This window comes from Manacus vitellinus, unplaced genomic scaffold (genome assembly GCF_001715985.3).
Source record: "Manacus vitellinus isolate BGI_N305 unplaced genomic scaffold, ASM171598v3 scaffold_16_pilon, whole genome shotgun sequence".
Taxonomy (NCBI): Eukaryota; Metazoa; Chordata; class Aves; order Passeriformes; family Pipridae; genus Manacus; species Manacus vitellinus.
In genome coordinates this window covers 4,108,540-4,124,525 of record NW_021939189.1, presented here as the reverse complement: position 1 = coordinate 4,124,525, position 15,986 = coordinate 4,108,540, and the positions used below count along the sequence as shown (strand labels likewise).

Genomic DNA, 15,986 nt, shown 5'->3' with positions numbered 1-15,986 from the left:
AAACTTTACTCTTAGTTTTCTAACCTGTACTTGCTTTCTGGAAGGAGCAACAAATTCAGAAACAGGTAAATGCATACAGAATTCTTTTATTTAACTTAAATCATGTAGTACTGAAACTACTAGAAAAAAGCAGAGTAAGAGAAACTAAAGGAGCCTTAGCTTCAGCCATTCAAAATAGACAAAGTTTCTTCTTTTCATAATGTAAAGAATCCCGAGTATATCGCAATAACAGGAATAAATTCTTACAACAGAATATACAAAAACATTTTGAATTTTTTTTTTATCTACTGATTCATTTTAATATAAACACAGGAATTTCTTTAGGAATAATTTATACACAGCAAGTCTTTTTATGTAATAAATTGGCCATGTTATTGTTTAATTTTCTCTTAAAAAAATTTAAACAAGAAAAATTGGAAAATGTATTTGCAACTGCATCCATTCCTTAGCACTTTCTAGTTTTGTTTTTGTCCCAGAGGTAGACAAACTCTGGCCAATCCTTTCATCTCAAACCTCACTGGTTCAGAAAACAGAAGGTGTCCCTGTCCACGGCAGAGGGGTTGGATCTTCAATATCCTTAAATAAAAATAAATAGGGACCCTGCCTTGCTCATTTCAACCAAAGCTTCCAATGGTCCTCAACAGCTTTAGAGGCTGCACACAAACTTTTAAAGTGATAAGAGATTTTCAAAGAGTTCTTCAACAGCAGTTATGAAAACCATCTTCCCTCTTTCTCTCACACAGTCACTTCCTTCAAATCACATGGAGCAGAGGTGCTGAACAGCACAGGTGAGCCTGGGGAGCAGCAAACCTGTTCTGTTTCCCCGACCAGTGAGGTTCTTGTAATCCAAAAGGTAACTGCCCTAGACAGTAAAGTGAAATGACCAGGTAAGATGATCCCACCCCAACCAGAGGGCTCTGGAAGACCAGGATACTGAAGATACAGAACATTTTCCCAACTCCTTTACTCACTCGCTGTATGGTGGGACACAAAGCTTGGGTGGGAAGGGGGAGAGGAACAAGCCATGAGCTGGACAAGTCAGCGATCCTTTTTGGCATATTGTAAAGCTAACTAGTAAACTGGTACCATGGAAAAACTGATCACAGACAGACACACCCACACACAGACACAGAAAAGTGCCCTTAAATTATATTTTAGGCATTTATAAACTACAAACATTTTATAAAATTATTCTATGTACTTACAAAATGCAATGAAACATTTAATTAGTTCTTGTAAACCAGATCTTCGTCAACTGACTACCCGTAATCTACTGGACTTAAAGCCCTATTGAAAATGCTAATTAATGGTTACTAATCAACAGAACGCATACCAAAAAAAATATATGAGCACACACGCAAATGCACACACACAAACTAGGGAAGTTCTAAGGTACTTGCAGAACAGACCAGCTGTAGGTGAGACAGATCCATACAGACCGATGACAACCACTGCCCTGCTCCTGGGAACGAATTCCCCGCTCCAGCTGCCAAGTCCGGAGGTTTACGTACAAGTACCAACGATCAGAACGGGGACACCTGAGCTCCGGTGTTGTCCCACAGATTAAGCTCAGGAAAACCACCTCAAGCTTCTGCCAAGCCCTGTGTCTCTAGATCCCCATTGCCATGTCCTGTTTTCAGGTGTCTCCCCACAAACACATCTCCGTGCTGACTGACCCAGCTGCTTGAGGTCAGGGGCTGTTCAGCACCTCTGAGCAGCAGCTCTCTGAACTGAGGTGTCCTTCCTGCCTACTTGAGTTCTGTATCTTCAGCACCCCTGGCCACTTGGGTTGTTTCTACACATTGTTCTCCAATCCTTGTCTGCACATCTACTCATGGGTTAAGTTGCAATATCTGGCTTTATCACTGGTTAGTAAGGAGTGGATCCCTTGCACCTTCCTCCACTGTTGTTCAGCCCAGTGATTGAATACACGGTTGACAAACAAAATAAAGAAAACAGGAAACAAGTGTTACTTGTACTAATGGAATGAAAAGGGTTTAAATATATATATCTATATTATAGATATACATATGTAGGTATATATATATGTATATATAGATATATATGTATGGAGTTACACCAACAATAGGAGTGTTGTTCACTTAGTCTCGGATTGCACCGAGCACCCCTCAGCAGATCCCAGAGGACCTGACAGCAGCTCCCTCTGGTCACCAGTCATCCTGGGCAAACTGGGCCTTCTTTTTGTTTTGAGACCAAGAGGAGCATCAGTGTGACCGTGCCTAGAACCACAGAGCACTTGGAGCCAGCTGGGAGGGGCAGAGGCATCGCGCTGACGGAGCCGCGGTGCCCGCGGGCTGGCCCGGCCCCACGCCTTCCACCGCGCTCGGCTGCTGCGCCTTTGTGTCATCCCCCAAAACAGCATCTGATTTACTCAGGAATCACGTTCCTTTGCAGCCAAAGCACCTCCTGTGCCCCCGAGAGCTCTGCAGTGCGGGGCAGGTGAGAGCCATGGCCAGGCCCTGCAGTCACAGCCGCCTGCTCCCGCAGCGACGCCAACTCCTTATCCCACTGCATCCAAACATCTCGGTACCATCCGGCAAAACGCTGGGTTTCAGGGCTGGGTGGGCTTTTGTTTTCAATTTATAAACAAACTGGATTACTTGAACTTTATTCAAACATAGCTGAAGTTCTAAATAAATTTTCCATACCAGACAAGCCAGTGGTCTCAGGGAAGAACAACATTACAAACCATATTATGACTCTATCAAGCCAACATTAATTCTCAGTTGTTCACATGCACAAACAACTCGATTTACTGTCCAAGGGAAGTCTGCATGAAAAACCCATGTGAATAAAGCTATTCAAAATGCACAAAACACAACAAAAAAAACCTATGGAAACAAACAGAACGAAAAAGGAATTAAGCTTGAATTGCAAACACAGAACGCAATGGTATCATGAAGGTGGTTTGGTCCAGGAGAGCTGACTGCCATCACACACATGTATGTGAGGCCCTGTGACTGTCTTCTACTGAAGTGCTTTTTGAAATGTTTCTCGTGATGCTACGCCATTAGTGTTTCTTCCTAATGCATTGTAAAACCACCTACATACAATTCTACAAACCAGTAACTCGGACAGTTTTAACAAAACCCTCCCAGCCAGCTGAAAGATCTGAGGATCTCCAGTTGTGGTAATCAATATGTGCAAGGGAGGGGAACAACCACTGCACCCAAAGGTCACTGGAACATAATCAAACATGGAAAACCAAACCCATCTAGTGAAAACTTCCAATTTTGCTGGTTTCTCAGGACTAGGGAGAAATGCTCCCTCCAAAGACAAACTCTCAGAATTAACCACAGCACTGTGTATCCAAGAGGCCGTGTACAACTCCAAGCACCACATTACTCAGATACCACAACCAACACCTGCAGGAACAGCTGCCAGAGCTGGAAAAAGGGAAACATTATACATCAAATTGATGGCAAGCTCGTGTTAGTCCTGTGTGCTTGTAAACCAGTTACACGCTGTCAGAGGGCAGTTAAGATTTGATGGCTGGTCCATCAGAATCCACAGTTATAAGGCATATAAACAGGGGAAGAAAAGGGAACTGACTTTTTACTGGCGCGTTAAAAGAAATCAATTCAATATTAGTTTGGGGGAAAAAAATTTAAAAAAAAAAAAAAAATCAGTGCTCTCATCAAACAGAAGCAGCAAAGACCCAAAGCTGTAAACTCATCTAGCAGGATCATCAGGCAGCCTGTGACAGGTTTTTTGGTCAAGAAAGCGATGCTATCGCTGTATGAGCCAATTTATTTTTGGGTTCTGATTCAGCCAAATGTCTTTTTGGTGCTTGTGACATCTGAGCAAGAACTGGCAGGAATGACTTAGCCCATTCTACAGGACAAACAGAAAGACCATTCCCTTTAGTATTTCTTCTGGACCTCCAAACATTGTAAACAGTTGATTTCTGTAACAGATTTCAGCAAATACTCACAATTTGAAGTCCCCGTATCAGGTCACCTACACTTCCACTCCTCCAGACACGCAGCGTTTTGCTGCTGACCCCCGGACTGCTGTGACAGCACATTAAAAAGCCTCTGTGTTTCCTTACAGAATGGTCACCCTAAGACAGACAGCTCTTGGATTTCTCCTCACAATAACAAATCTGATGCAAAAAATTGGAGAAACCCCTTGGAATTGCAGTAAATATTCTGAAGTGACCCTTTGTGACAGGCAGTGATTGTTCCCCTCCAGAACCTAGAGCATGTGGTATATGGAGTGAGAGGTTACCAGTATCAACGGCATTTATTGGCTGCTGAGAAATGTGAGATGTATTCTTTTTATATACACACATATAAAAAAATAAGAGTGAGGTAGATAAATGTTTGAAAAAAAAAATCAAAAACTGTCCCCCTGTCATACTCTAAAACCCTTATCTTAGTATTTAAATTTATTATGGGGCATCTCTACAGTGATTTAAACTGATATCACAAAAATAAATAAAAAATCCTACATAGAATACCTTCTTAATTAACTTTTTTGTCTTTTTTCATTTTTAAAAGGGAAAAATAACTACGGGACAGAGGCAAGAGAAGATAATGGGACCTAAACTACACAAGCAAAAAGCACTACAAACTTTTTAAAATCTCCAGTCAAAACTAGCAATCAGTATATTTTAATTCGTTGTTCTTACTCAAAAGATTTGAACGTTTCCATCCCAGAACCACCTCTTCCTGCCATCGTTTGGTTGGATCAGTGCTAAACAAAGGCCCAGACGCTGGAACTAAGGTAAGATGAGCAACTGGTGCAACTCCTTGGTTGTCGACTTCCTGGCGGCCCCTCCTTCCCCTCTCACCAAAGCTTCTGCAACTGAGCAAACAAGCTCACTCCTTTTCTTTTGTTCTGAGGTTTGGTCTATGATTTAAGCCACAAGCTTGGACTTGTACAGGTTTCCATAGCTGCCAACACTTCACCGTTTGCCAGCCAAGCCGCTGGCCCCAGCTCTGTGCTTTCCACCCAGCTCCACAGAAATGGGGTGGTGGCTTCGTTTGGTTGGTGCTTGTTTTCCTCACCAGGGGTGTGAAGTGCAGCCCAGGTGCCCTCCCAGGAGGGCTCCCCTCCATGAGAGCTTTCCCATCAGGAAGGAGAAGAGCTGGGGTTGGCTGGAGCCAGGTGTTCAGTGGCCACCCTAGGAATGCCTGGCATCATCGCCAGCTGCACCTGGCACAGCTCTTGTTCACAGGGTGGGAGGGCTAAATAGTCTTTTTACAGATCAGTGACCCAAAAGCCTGGTTGTCTGCTGTTGTACCCAACAAATAATTTAAAAAGAATACATGAGTGTGTGTGTCTGTGTGGGGATGGGCGGGTGGGGGGGTGTGCCACAACCAAAACAAGCGGGGAGGGGACGAGGGGTAGGACCCTTGTACAACAATGAATATAAACACTGAACAAGAATGTACTAAATATTTAACCTTTTGTTTCTGACCTGAGTTTGTATCATGCCTTGCACTGTAAGAGACTCCCGTGCTGCCTGGGCAGAGGTTAGTGGGAAGGAAGGAAAACCGGGGCTTAAAAACACCACACCACAGCACTGCCAGAGTGTTCCCGTGCGGGGTGTCCCTTCTTTCTCCGTGTCCCCCTCAAAAAGCCCTGTAAGCCCACACAGCCAAGATGCTGTAAAACAACTAATGGGAAAAAAAATAAAATAAAATTAAATTAAAAAAAAAAAAAAAAAAAAGGAGGAAATGTATTTATAAAAAGGCATTAAACAGTTCATGGCAATTCATATGAAAGGTAGCGGTTACCGGGAAGGAGGAAGTAAAGGTTACACACTATAGTACAAAGCATAAGAAAATTTGTTGAAGTGGAAGGGAAGGGAAAGGAGGGCAGACCTGAAGGTTTTCATAGATTAAATCCACAAAGATAAAGAACAAAAAAAATAGCAGCTTTTTTCTGTACAGACATATAGATGAGTATCTGAACCGTAAAAAAGTTATAAAAGTGACACAAAAGACAATGTGTATGCAAATGATCCATGGTCTAACATAGAACTGCAAGACCCTTCGAGAAGTCTTAATAATAAAGAGAAAAGGTCAACAAAGCATCATATACTTGAATCCGGTTACTGCTTTTTTTTGTCTTCTCCAATTTATGTTTCTAGGTGTTTTTCCTCGCCAGCCTGTGGAGGAAGGACAGGCTGCACCGATGGAGATCTCGGCCGCTTAGGTTCAGGTTTCTCATAACTCGTTTTTGGCGTGCGGTTGACTTTTTTTGTACGAAATGCACGTGTTTGTTTAGCTCACCACTGCCAGTTTTGTCCAGAATGGGATAGGGACAGGGGTGGAGGGAGGGCTGGTTCTTTACCCCATCCCTTTTATCTTCTCCATCACAAGAAAAAAAAAAATAAATCACATTTTGTCCAGTTTTGAAAAAAGATCTAGACAATTTGATTTTTTTTCTAATTTTTTTTTTTTTTTTTAAATACCAGTGCATGACTGAATAGAACTTATTGGTCAGGATCTCTTTTGAACAGAGCAGTTGATTACTGTGCTCCTTCCACGCCTACAAAAAGAACAAACAAAAAAAAGAAAACGAAAACAAAAAACAAAGAGTTCATTTTTTTTTTTGGCAAAATTTGGCAGCGTTGAAAATGGTAACAGCCTTGGACGAATGATGGCCCTTTTGTATTCTTTTACGTGTTCCTAAAAAGATTAAAGAGCAACATTAAAAATCCAGTCTTTTTTAGTTTAGTTTTTTTTTCGTGTGTGTGGTTTTTTTTGTTTGTTTGTGGTTTTTTTTATAAAGACCTACAGTGTTAGGCAGGTGCTTGCAGGGGTACTGGGAACCACCTGGCCTGCGATATCTTTGATCTGATAAAAGTGCTGTACGGTTGAACTTGCACGCAGATATGTTTCCCATTATGAAGCAAAAAGAGAGACAGAAAGAAAGAGAAAAGAAGAGAGAGGAAAGAGAAGAGAGAGAGAGAGAGAGAGAGAGAGAGAGATCAGATCTCAAGTTTTCTGTTGCTATTAAGTGTTAACATTAAGAGTTTTTAAAAGGCCAACTGTGTGCCCCATGACTGGAGTCCTTGACTGAAACAAACATCTGCTTGCATATCGAAAAAAAGAAAAATACGGCAACTTGTTTACTGAAAAAAGGGTTCTCCCAAGTGCAGCTATGGCAGTTCTGAAGATCCACTGAGGTACAGTAGGCTTTTGAATATATTGTGATTTTTCCTTTCTTTCTTCCCCCAATGCCTGTGTTTCTCTGGGCGCTGTTCTCGGGGCTCGGAGGATCAGCAGGCCGACGACTGGGGCAGGGGCAGGGCCCTCTCGTTCTTGCGGCCCCCGTTCATGTGCGCGTACGGCTGTCGCTCCTCGAAGCTGGCCCGGAGCACCACCACGCCGGGGCCGTTCTCAGCTTTGTGTCCTGAGTGCTTGTCAGTGGGTTGGAGGGTGGAGGAGGGATCTAAAGGAATGCTCTCCATGTTCTCAGTCTCCAGGTCAAGCTCCTCTGTGTCCGGAGGCTTGTTCTCCTCACTGTAGAAGAAGGAGACCTCTTTGAAGGCTGGGTCCAGCTCGTCTTTGATGCTACCGATGATTTCCAAGAAGGAGGGTCTCATTTTCGGGTTGTACTGCCAGCACATGCGCATCAGTTCAAACCTGGGCAAGAAACACACAGGGAAAAGCATTTACTGAGGTGTTCTAGGAGCCCTGACCGGACTGGACCACACGGTTCAGAACACCATTCCATTCTGATGGCAGATGAAGTGCTGAGATCCCTGTGCCAAATTTCAGCCTCCCTTCTAATCACCCTTTTACTGCTGTAACTCCCACCTCACCCTTCTCCACTCCCTCTCACACACCTGCCCATACCTGTTACCTGACATCCATTCACTGGATGTCATTACCTGACAACCATTTCACACTTTAATTCTGACCTGATATTTCTCCTTTTCCGCCGAAGTACCCTGTGTTCACTCGGCCATAAGTTACGTGATTGTGCCTCTTGGAGGATCTTTTTCAAACCACCCATCCCACCCCATCAATACTGCCTTGGAAAAAAATTAAAATAGGAAATACACACAAGGTAAAGCACTGCTTTTTTCCCCCCCGAAAGAAGAAAATTACATTCAAATTAATTGTAATCCCCAGCAGACATTTTCCAATCTCAAAGACACTCTCTAATATTTTTATTTTAAAATTAGGTTGTTTTCATTTACGGCCAGGGATGCATTAATATTTCACGGAGTGTGAGATCATCTGTTTAAGCACATCCATGATTAGATCTGTACAATGTCCCATGCTGGCAAAACAAAACCACAAAATGAAACAGTAATACAGACATAATGAAAACAGCATTTTCATGACACAGCAAAATTGGATATTCCCAGGAGATTGCCCTGAGCTTTAAACATAACACAAGAAAGGATTTCACTGTCTGTGAAGGTGGAATAGGGATGTCTTCTGTTAGCACAGTGCAGTAATAGGACAAATTTAAATAAGAAAAGGAAGATTAGCATTAATTCTTCGAGCCAATCCTCTGTGTACACAGTGCTCAGAGGAACACGCTGTGTGGAGGAAGTCACTGCTGGCCAAAACTACTACTCTGCGTTAGAGTAAGAATGGAGCTAAAAATAAAATAGAGCAAAGAAAGCTCTCTCATTTAAGGTAACACACTGGAGAATCCTTCGTGTCCTGACTTATCTGCCAGCACTGGGATCTGCAGCCCCAGTGAGACCCCCCTGGCTTGCTGGGGGTTCACTTCCCACCTCTGCCAGCCTTCCCTCAAGCCAGGTCACATCACCTTTTAGCTTTAATTCTACAGAACAGCAGTACCATACTCCAAACTTCCTCATGTTCTCAGAGCGTAAACAGCAATTCTATTTGATCCTTTAATTAGAGCTCTCACTGCCTTGTGCCCTCCGTTCACCAGATCTCTGCATCAGTGGGGAAAGATTATTTTTTTTTTAGATTAAAAAGAAAACAAACAAATGAACAAAAATTCGCTCTCTTTATGAATAGCACCCCAGTCCCTTCCAGAGTAATGGCCCTGCTCTAGGAGAAACCTTCCAACAGGACTGTCACCGAGCTGGAAGACCCTGGGCTCTGCGGGCTGTTGCTGTGCACAGGTTTGGAGAGTCCGGGAACCCTGGCCTGGAACAAAAACCACAGCAAAGAAACCCCCTGCCCAGAAACCTGGGAAACTGGGAAACCCTGTAGGATCTCCACTGTGTTCTGAGCTGACTGAGGCAGCAGGGAGAGGGCAAGCGGCCGTGTTTGGGCCGCAAACACCGCTGAGTGCTTTGACCAAACCCAAAGCAATCGGCGCTGAAGTGCATCTCAAGTCCCCAATCCTCCTGCCAGAGCTCCGCTGGCACAGCTCCCCGTGAGCAAACGTCAGCCACCTGAGAATGGCCTTGTGACACCCAACGAGGAGCTGGCAAAACCAGTCTGTGCTGGGAGCACTCCCCGGGTACTCAATGCTGCATTGTAACCGCACGTAGACACGTAAACACCGCTCAGCCAGCGCCGGGGTTCGAGCCTTTAAAAAGCCTCTCAGAGCAAAAGCGAAGCCAAGCTATAAAACTGCACCGTACCCTCACCCACGAGAGGGGAGGGAAGGCTTGAGACATAAATATATAAAATCCATTTCTGTTACTTCACTGCTGTTTCCTTTCCAGCTGACTGCTGCGTCCCTGAATAGAAGTGCTGGCTGGAGCCAGGAACACTGGATATTCACTGGCACTGCGCCCCGAGGCCTAAGGGCAATGCTAAGGAGATACCACAAGCAGCAGAGTAATGCATGTGACATCAGCACAAACAAGGACATGTGATGTTTCTTTTAAGCCATTCCAGATTTAAAAACCCTACAGAGTTCCCATAAAAGGATTTTTTTTTCCTTTTTAACTCTGTGTGTCCGCAGACCTTGTTTACATTATCTTAAACAAAACAGAAACCTTTCCAGTAGACAACAGGAGAATTTACAGGCTGTTAATAGAACCTGAGCAGATTTATAAAGTACGTTCCTGACTGGTGGCAAGTGAGCTCCAGGGAGCTGGAGGCACCGTCATGGGACAGGGGAATAGCCAGCATCCCTCTGTGCATCTTTTGCTCAAAGAACTGAGCAGAAAATGAATTCTGGTTTGCACTGAGACAATAAAAAACAGAAAATGGAAAGATCCTATAGATGCTGAATTCCATTTGTGCTTTGCATTAGGCTTGATTTGGTGGGGAAAAGCGAAAGGACCTCTCCTCCCCTGCTGGTGGTGCCTGCTGACAGTCCCTCTGCAGAGCAGACCCCGGGTTCTACCCAGGAACAAAGGGAAATCAGCACTGCGTAAATAGTCTCCTCATCTACAATGCATGTGGGGGAAGCAATTCTGCTTCAAAAACAGAGTGGAATTCCAGCCTCCACAACTTTTAAAAGCCCCATGGGAACACACTGTCTGAGAGCTTCAGCTGTACCCAAGCTCCAGCCATGCAGCCGTCACCTGATGAGCGGTGCCATAACAATGGGAGGGCATAAAACCATCACTTGGTGCACAGGAAGAGGAGAAAAACAGCAAAGCTTCTCCTGGCACTGTCTTACTGAACCATCTGTCTCATTGCATGGTTCTGTCTGCAAAACCACGCCAGCTATGCCAAGAGGGTGTAGCACAAACACAACTGAGTCTTGTTTCACCCTGTGCAAGAGTAAAAAGCCTCCAGAAATACCGTCCCCTTTGTGCTTTGCCCTTTTTCACAGGGATTTACCACCTCTGAACCACGGGACAGCCACACCATAAAATCCCCCCTTTGCACAAGCATCTGACAAACCAAACTGCAGAACAGAACCTCTGCAGCTCCTGCTGGAAGCTCCTGATTCACTGCTGAAGGGGCCAGGAGAGCACAGGCACCGACAAGCACGACCAGGAGACGTGGAGCATCCAAGCCTGCCGGCACCATGAGCACGTGGGGGGAACACGAGGTCCTGAGGAGAACTGCTCCGTGGCTGGAGGGTGCACGGCTGTGTCAACACTCACAGCACCCACACGGCTCAAAACAGTGGAGCTGGTGACAGCAAAACTCTCCTCTCTGCTCTCATCTACACTGCCCCACAGTAGTTACCTCCTCCACCTGTCCTGGAGGTTTCTCCATATCAGCACACTCCCCTCTCCCTACAGACAGGTCCCCTGGTGTTCTGACCATAATTCCACTGGTGTTCTCACCATAATTTTAGTTGTTTCCAAGTCAAGCTAATTTAAAGAACAAAGTACCTCTGCCTTTGTAGCTACCACGTGAGACAAAGGAACACAGTTCCTGGTTCCCTCTCCCACCTGCTTCCAGACAGCACCAAGCCCAAATAACTGATCTCCCTGCAGCAGGTGGGCTTTGCTTTTGGGACATCTTGAGAGTCAATATTAAAGTATCACAGACCAGTCTCCACCAGTAAGAATTTGTGCTTTCTAAAAGACACCTTCCACCAGCACAGACATGCCAAGAAACCTGTCTTTAAGTAGAATCTTTTGGCGACCTCCACAAAAAAGAGGATCCCTTATTTTACAAAGGGTTTTATAAAGCAGTGGCCTGGAACATGGTGGGATGTCTGGCAAGATCCATATGGAATTTCAGGGCTCTTTGTTACAAGCACCTTTCTGCCTATTCCCTAATTTTCTTGTAGGTCCCTGGCAGCTGAGAGGGGACAGGACCTGTGCCTACAGACCAGGTGTCTGACCCTGCCCACAGCCACACCTGTGAGGGGGACGACTGGCAGGAGTTGTCAGGTCAGGGAGTGTGGCATAGCATTGTTAAAGCATCCTGGGATAATGGGGTGGAGGACAGGGAAAGGAGGGAAAGCACAACAGTAACACAAAAGACATTCTTTGAATGCCAAATGCATGTGCAGGGAACAAAGGTGAAGGTTATTCCTGGAGCTCCCAACTGTTATCCCTACAACAGCCTATTTGAATTTCAGCAGATTTGGATGTCTGTCCTAAAACAAAGACAAAACAGGCTGAAAGAGAGCTAAAGCAAGTCACAATAAGGTCAATACATTCTATTTTTTTTTTTCATTTTGGACATTTTATACTCAACTGTGTCAAACAAACCCCCACTGCTAAAGCAAGTGCGTCTTGGTTCTGAGTTTAGCCCCATTCCTTGTTCTGAAGGAGTGAAGCAGCTCCATTCAAAGGCAGATTTTTTTTACTGTGCACCTCTGCACCATGAGGCCGAGTCCTATGGTCAAAACTAACCTCTGAACTGCTTCTTCCTCAGAATCAGCACAAAAGAGGCCTTTGCTGTTGCACCCCGGTGCACAGATCTGCTCTGCCAGACTTTAACCAAGTTCTCCCAGCTCACAAGCCAGGACCCTGAGAGTGGATTCATCCAGTAGCAACAGCCAGGAGCAGAGGAGATTTCCTGAGGAGGGGGAGGACAGAGAGCTGGGTGGGCTGCAGCAGGGAGAGCTTCAGCTTCTGTCAGTGCCTCCCCTCCCACCCCTCTGCTCATACCACACGTGCCCCAGTTAGTGAGGAATTTCTAAAGCTGAATCTCTCCCTGAGTTTGTTCTCACTGCAGAGGTGTTTGTCCCTGTGGACTCTGATCCTGTCACACACGCCTTTCGTTCTCCCCCCATTACACAGCTCTGACCATGTTAAACAATGCCCAGTCAATCGACTGCCAGGAATTCTCCCCAGCATCGTGAAAGGGAAGGAATGTGAAACCAAGGAATCACATGGCAGCTACACCTCCCCCTGCATATACCACCCACCCCCCTCAAACAACAAAACAACACTGCCTGTCATCTGAAACCGCAGCCAGGCTCCAGCCAAAAAAGCTATTTTCCTAAGAATCCCAAGCAGCTGAGGCCCTTAAGTGATTGTATCCCTTCTGTGGGCCTCCAACAAATTTCAATAACTGCAAGACGCAGTATTTCCTTCCCAAAAGTCAGTTTGGGAAGTATATCAAAGCAATAAAGTCTGAACAACTGAAACTGCTGTACACAAAGGCCAGCAGAAGTATTTCAGCAATGTAAAGCTAAAAACTGAAGCTGCTGCACTGCACACCCTCTGCTGCTGCGAGGCTTTGGGTCGATGCTGGGGCAGGGAGAGGTTTTTCTGTGAAAAAACACTTTCTGTGCTTTCAGGGAAGGAAACTGTTTGCAGGGGGGATTTGTTTATCTCCATGGGGTGAGTGCTGTGAGTGACACAGCAGATCCAACGAGGCTTCCGACAGAGGAAGGATACACTGATTTATCTGTATGCTGAACTAAAAAGTTGCATTCCGGTGTTTATGCACATCTCAGCTTGTCCCAGGCTCTTTTCTCTCTTTATGCTCAACAGAATTACTTTAAGCAGAAGAGACAAGGTTTAGGCACAGAGTCTCCTGCTGTAGCAAATGCTGCTTATGAGCTTTATAAAGTCTAATTTTGTTCAAGAACACCAAGATTGTGCTTTGTTTCCTTATCAGAGGAGAAGGATAGCCTAAAGTGAGATTCTGGTTTTCTGGAATGTCTGTCTGACTACTACAAAACACTGGATTGACAGAGACTGTTTGAGCAGCACCTCCTGTGACTCCAACTCCTTAACAGCCCCTCCTGTGGCAGATGGGGAAGAGCAGGCACCGAGAGGATCAGGAAGAATGAGTTGTGCAGGGAGGAGATGGTGGTGGCTGTGGCACTTACAGCATGTCAGGGCAGTTGTCTGGTTTCTCCAGCAGCCCCCCCTCCATCACGAAGCGAAGCACCTGCTCGTTGGTCATGCCCTGGTACGGCTGCTCCGCCAGCGTCGCGATCTCCCACAGCACCACCCCGAACGACCTGCAACAGAGAGCACAGCTTGAGGAGCCTGAGCCATCCCTACAGGACGTAAGGGGGGGATTTCTTAGCTGCTGCTCAGCAGTAGGTGTCCATGGGTGTTTTCTTTTAACACAGAATTCCCACTGCTCAAAAAGCAACGCGGCCGTGGTGACAGTCACAGCACCGTGGACTTCAAACACCTCGGGTGGTGTCTCAGTGGTGAGAAGGGCTCCCAGTTCTGAGTGACTCTTCAGAACGGCCTCTGTAAGCAAAGACTGGCACAATTCCATCCCCACTTTTCACACCACAGTCTGCAGCCCAGAGCTGGTCATGTTTATGATGGTTCAGTGGTCCAGCATTACTTGGCTACGCCAGTTCTGCCCAGGTCCATCAGTAAAAAAGCCACCACAGGTTCACTGCACCGACCAGGAGCCTCCTGACTCAGAGAAGACTGAAGCTCTGAGCTTGTCTGGAGAATCAGCTCACATCCCATCTCCCTTTAGAGTCCAGACTTTAGATGCACTGCCAGGTGGGAAGAAGGGAAGAACAGTGGAGATGGGAAAAGGAAAGGTACAGGTAAGGGGGAAAAAAATGTAAAAAATTAAAAAATCCTATCCTATTCTATTCTATCCTATCTCCAGGCTGGCTGTACAGCTCAGGCTGGACACACACCTGACCATTAAAGTCTGCAGTAAGATCTTTGTGTGGCTGGGGGCAGGGAATCAAACCTTCTAAGCAGTGGAGAAGTTGCAGAGACTTTAAAGTAAGCTTGGCAAGCTTTCCCCCAAGCCACAGAGACAGCCATAAAAAAATCTGTACACTTAATACACTAAACTCCAAATCTTCATGTAACACATCTCAGGTACTCCTGATAGTGGCTGAGAAGGCAGGAGCACAGAACTGTAAGCTCTCGTTCCAGTGCAAGCTGCTTTTCATCACTTGAGTCACACAAATCCACTTGAAAAGCTGCATTTTCCCTCACTGCTCCACAGGCTGAGAGAGCCAGACAGCAAACACACACCACCCCCTGGGCATCTCACCTGCCTCACCACCCACAGCCAGCAAACCAACCAGCCTCCACTGCCCAGGCACAAAAACACTGCTTGGGTAATGCCTTCCATTTATCCCTCTGCTTTGGTTTCTGCCACATTCTAAGTTAAAGGTGCAAAGTCAGGATCATACAGCAGCAACAAACACAATTTTTGGAAAAGACACAGAAGAAACATGAACATTCTCCAGCCTCTTGTGCCAAGACCCCAATTTGCTGTTTTAAGCAGCAGAATGTTAAAGCCCCCAGGAAAAACTCAGTTACCCCTTTTGCAACGTGTATGTAACTATGTTCTTGAAACAGAGCTTCCAGCTCCTTCCAGATAACTCCAAAGGACAGCAGAAGTGAAAAAAAAGAAGTTTGTCTAATAATAGGAATTGATTACTGGCGAAGGAAGATAAGCAGAGTTATGTAATTGGGTAGTTTGGACGCAAGTATTGACACTTTCTAAAAATATCTCCATTTAAAATTAGTTTATTGAGCAGACATGGCTCAAATTGTCTGCACTGCACTGAAGAGGTTCTACTTTCAGAGCTGCTGGGCAAAAGGAGGAAAATCTCGCTGCTGTCTGAGTTGTGTGGCTGAACTGCTGAGTCAAGCTGGGAGGAAAACGCGCAGTTCCACCGGGGTGTTGTTACGAAAACAGGAGTCTGCTGTCATTAGCTGGTTATGGCTGAGTGGTTTTATCTTTCAGCTATGCCCAGGATCTAAACTGGTTTGCCAGAAGCCACAAACAGCCTTACAATTGTTTGCCTTTCAGGGGAGGGAGAGACAGAGGGTCAACGGAACGTTTTGGTGCCTTTGAAGCCACTTTGATCGCTGCAGGAATAATGAGGACAAGTCTTGCACACCTACTCATCTTATTATCCCAACTAATAAACTCAGGTTGCTCCTTCCAGGCAACTACCAGCCCTGAAAGAATGCAAGATGCTGAGGACTTATTTATAGAAATCCACCCTCACCCTGAAGAGTATTACATTAGTTTTAAAATGTCCTCCTTCCCTAACTACAACAAAAACAGTCCTGTCTAATTACCTCATTCTTCAGCCTGAAAAGCAATAAAAGAATGAACTGCTAAAGCTCCACCCTTCAAACCTCCAGACACTCTTCTTGCAGTTTGCCATTTCACCTTACAGCTTATAAATCCTGGGCTCTGACCACTCTCACAGTTTGTCTTTTTGATATCTTGGCTTCCAGAACT

The 15,986-nt window shown here is 45.3% G+C and overlaps 1 protein-coding gene across 1 annotated transcript in view; it reads right to left on the bottom strand.

Moving 5' to 3' along the window:
- Positions 1–70: 70 nt before the first annotated feature.
- The window catches only part of IGF1R (insulin like growth factor 1 receptor), a 142,425-nt gene continuing 126,509 nt past the window's right edge, over positions 71–15,986 (bottom strand). The window contains exons 19-20 of the mRNA XM_029958783.1: positions 13,624–13,758; positions 71–7,622 (exon numbers count right to left, since the gene is read on the bottom strand). Of these exons, the coding sequence (XP_029814643.1) occupies positions 7,256–7,622; positions 13,624–13,758 (502 nt within the window). The 3' untranslated portion in view covers positions 71–7,255. The remainder of the gene's footprint in view (positions 7,623–13,623; positions 13,759–15,986) is intronic.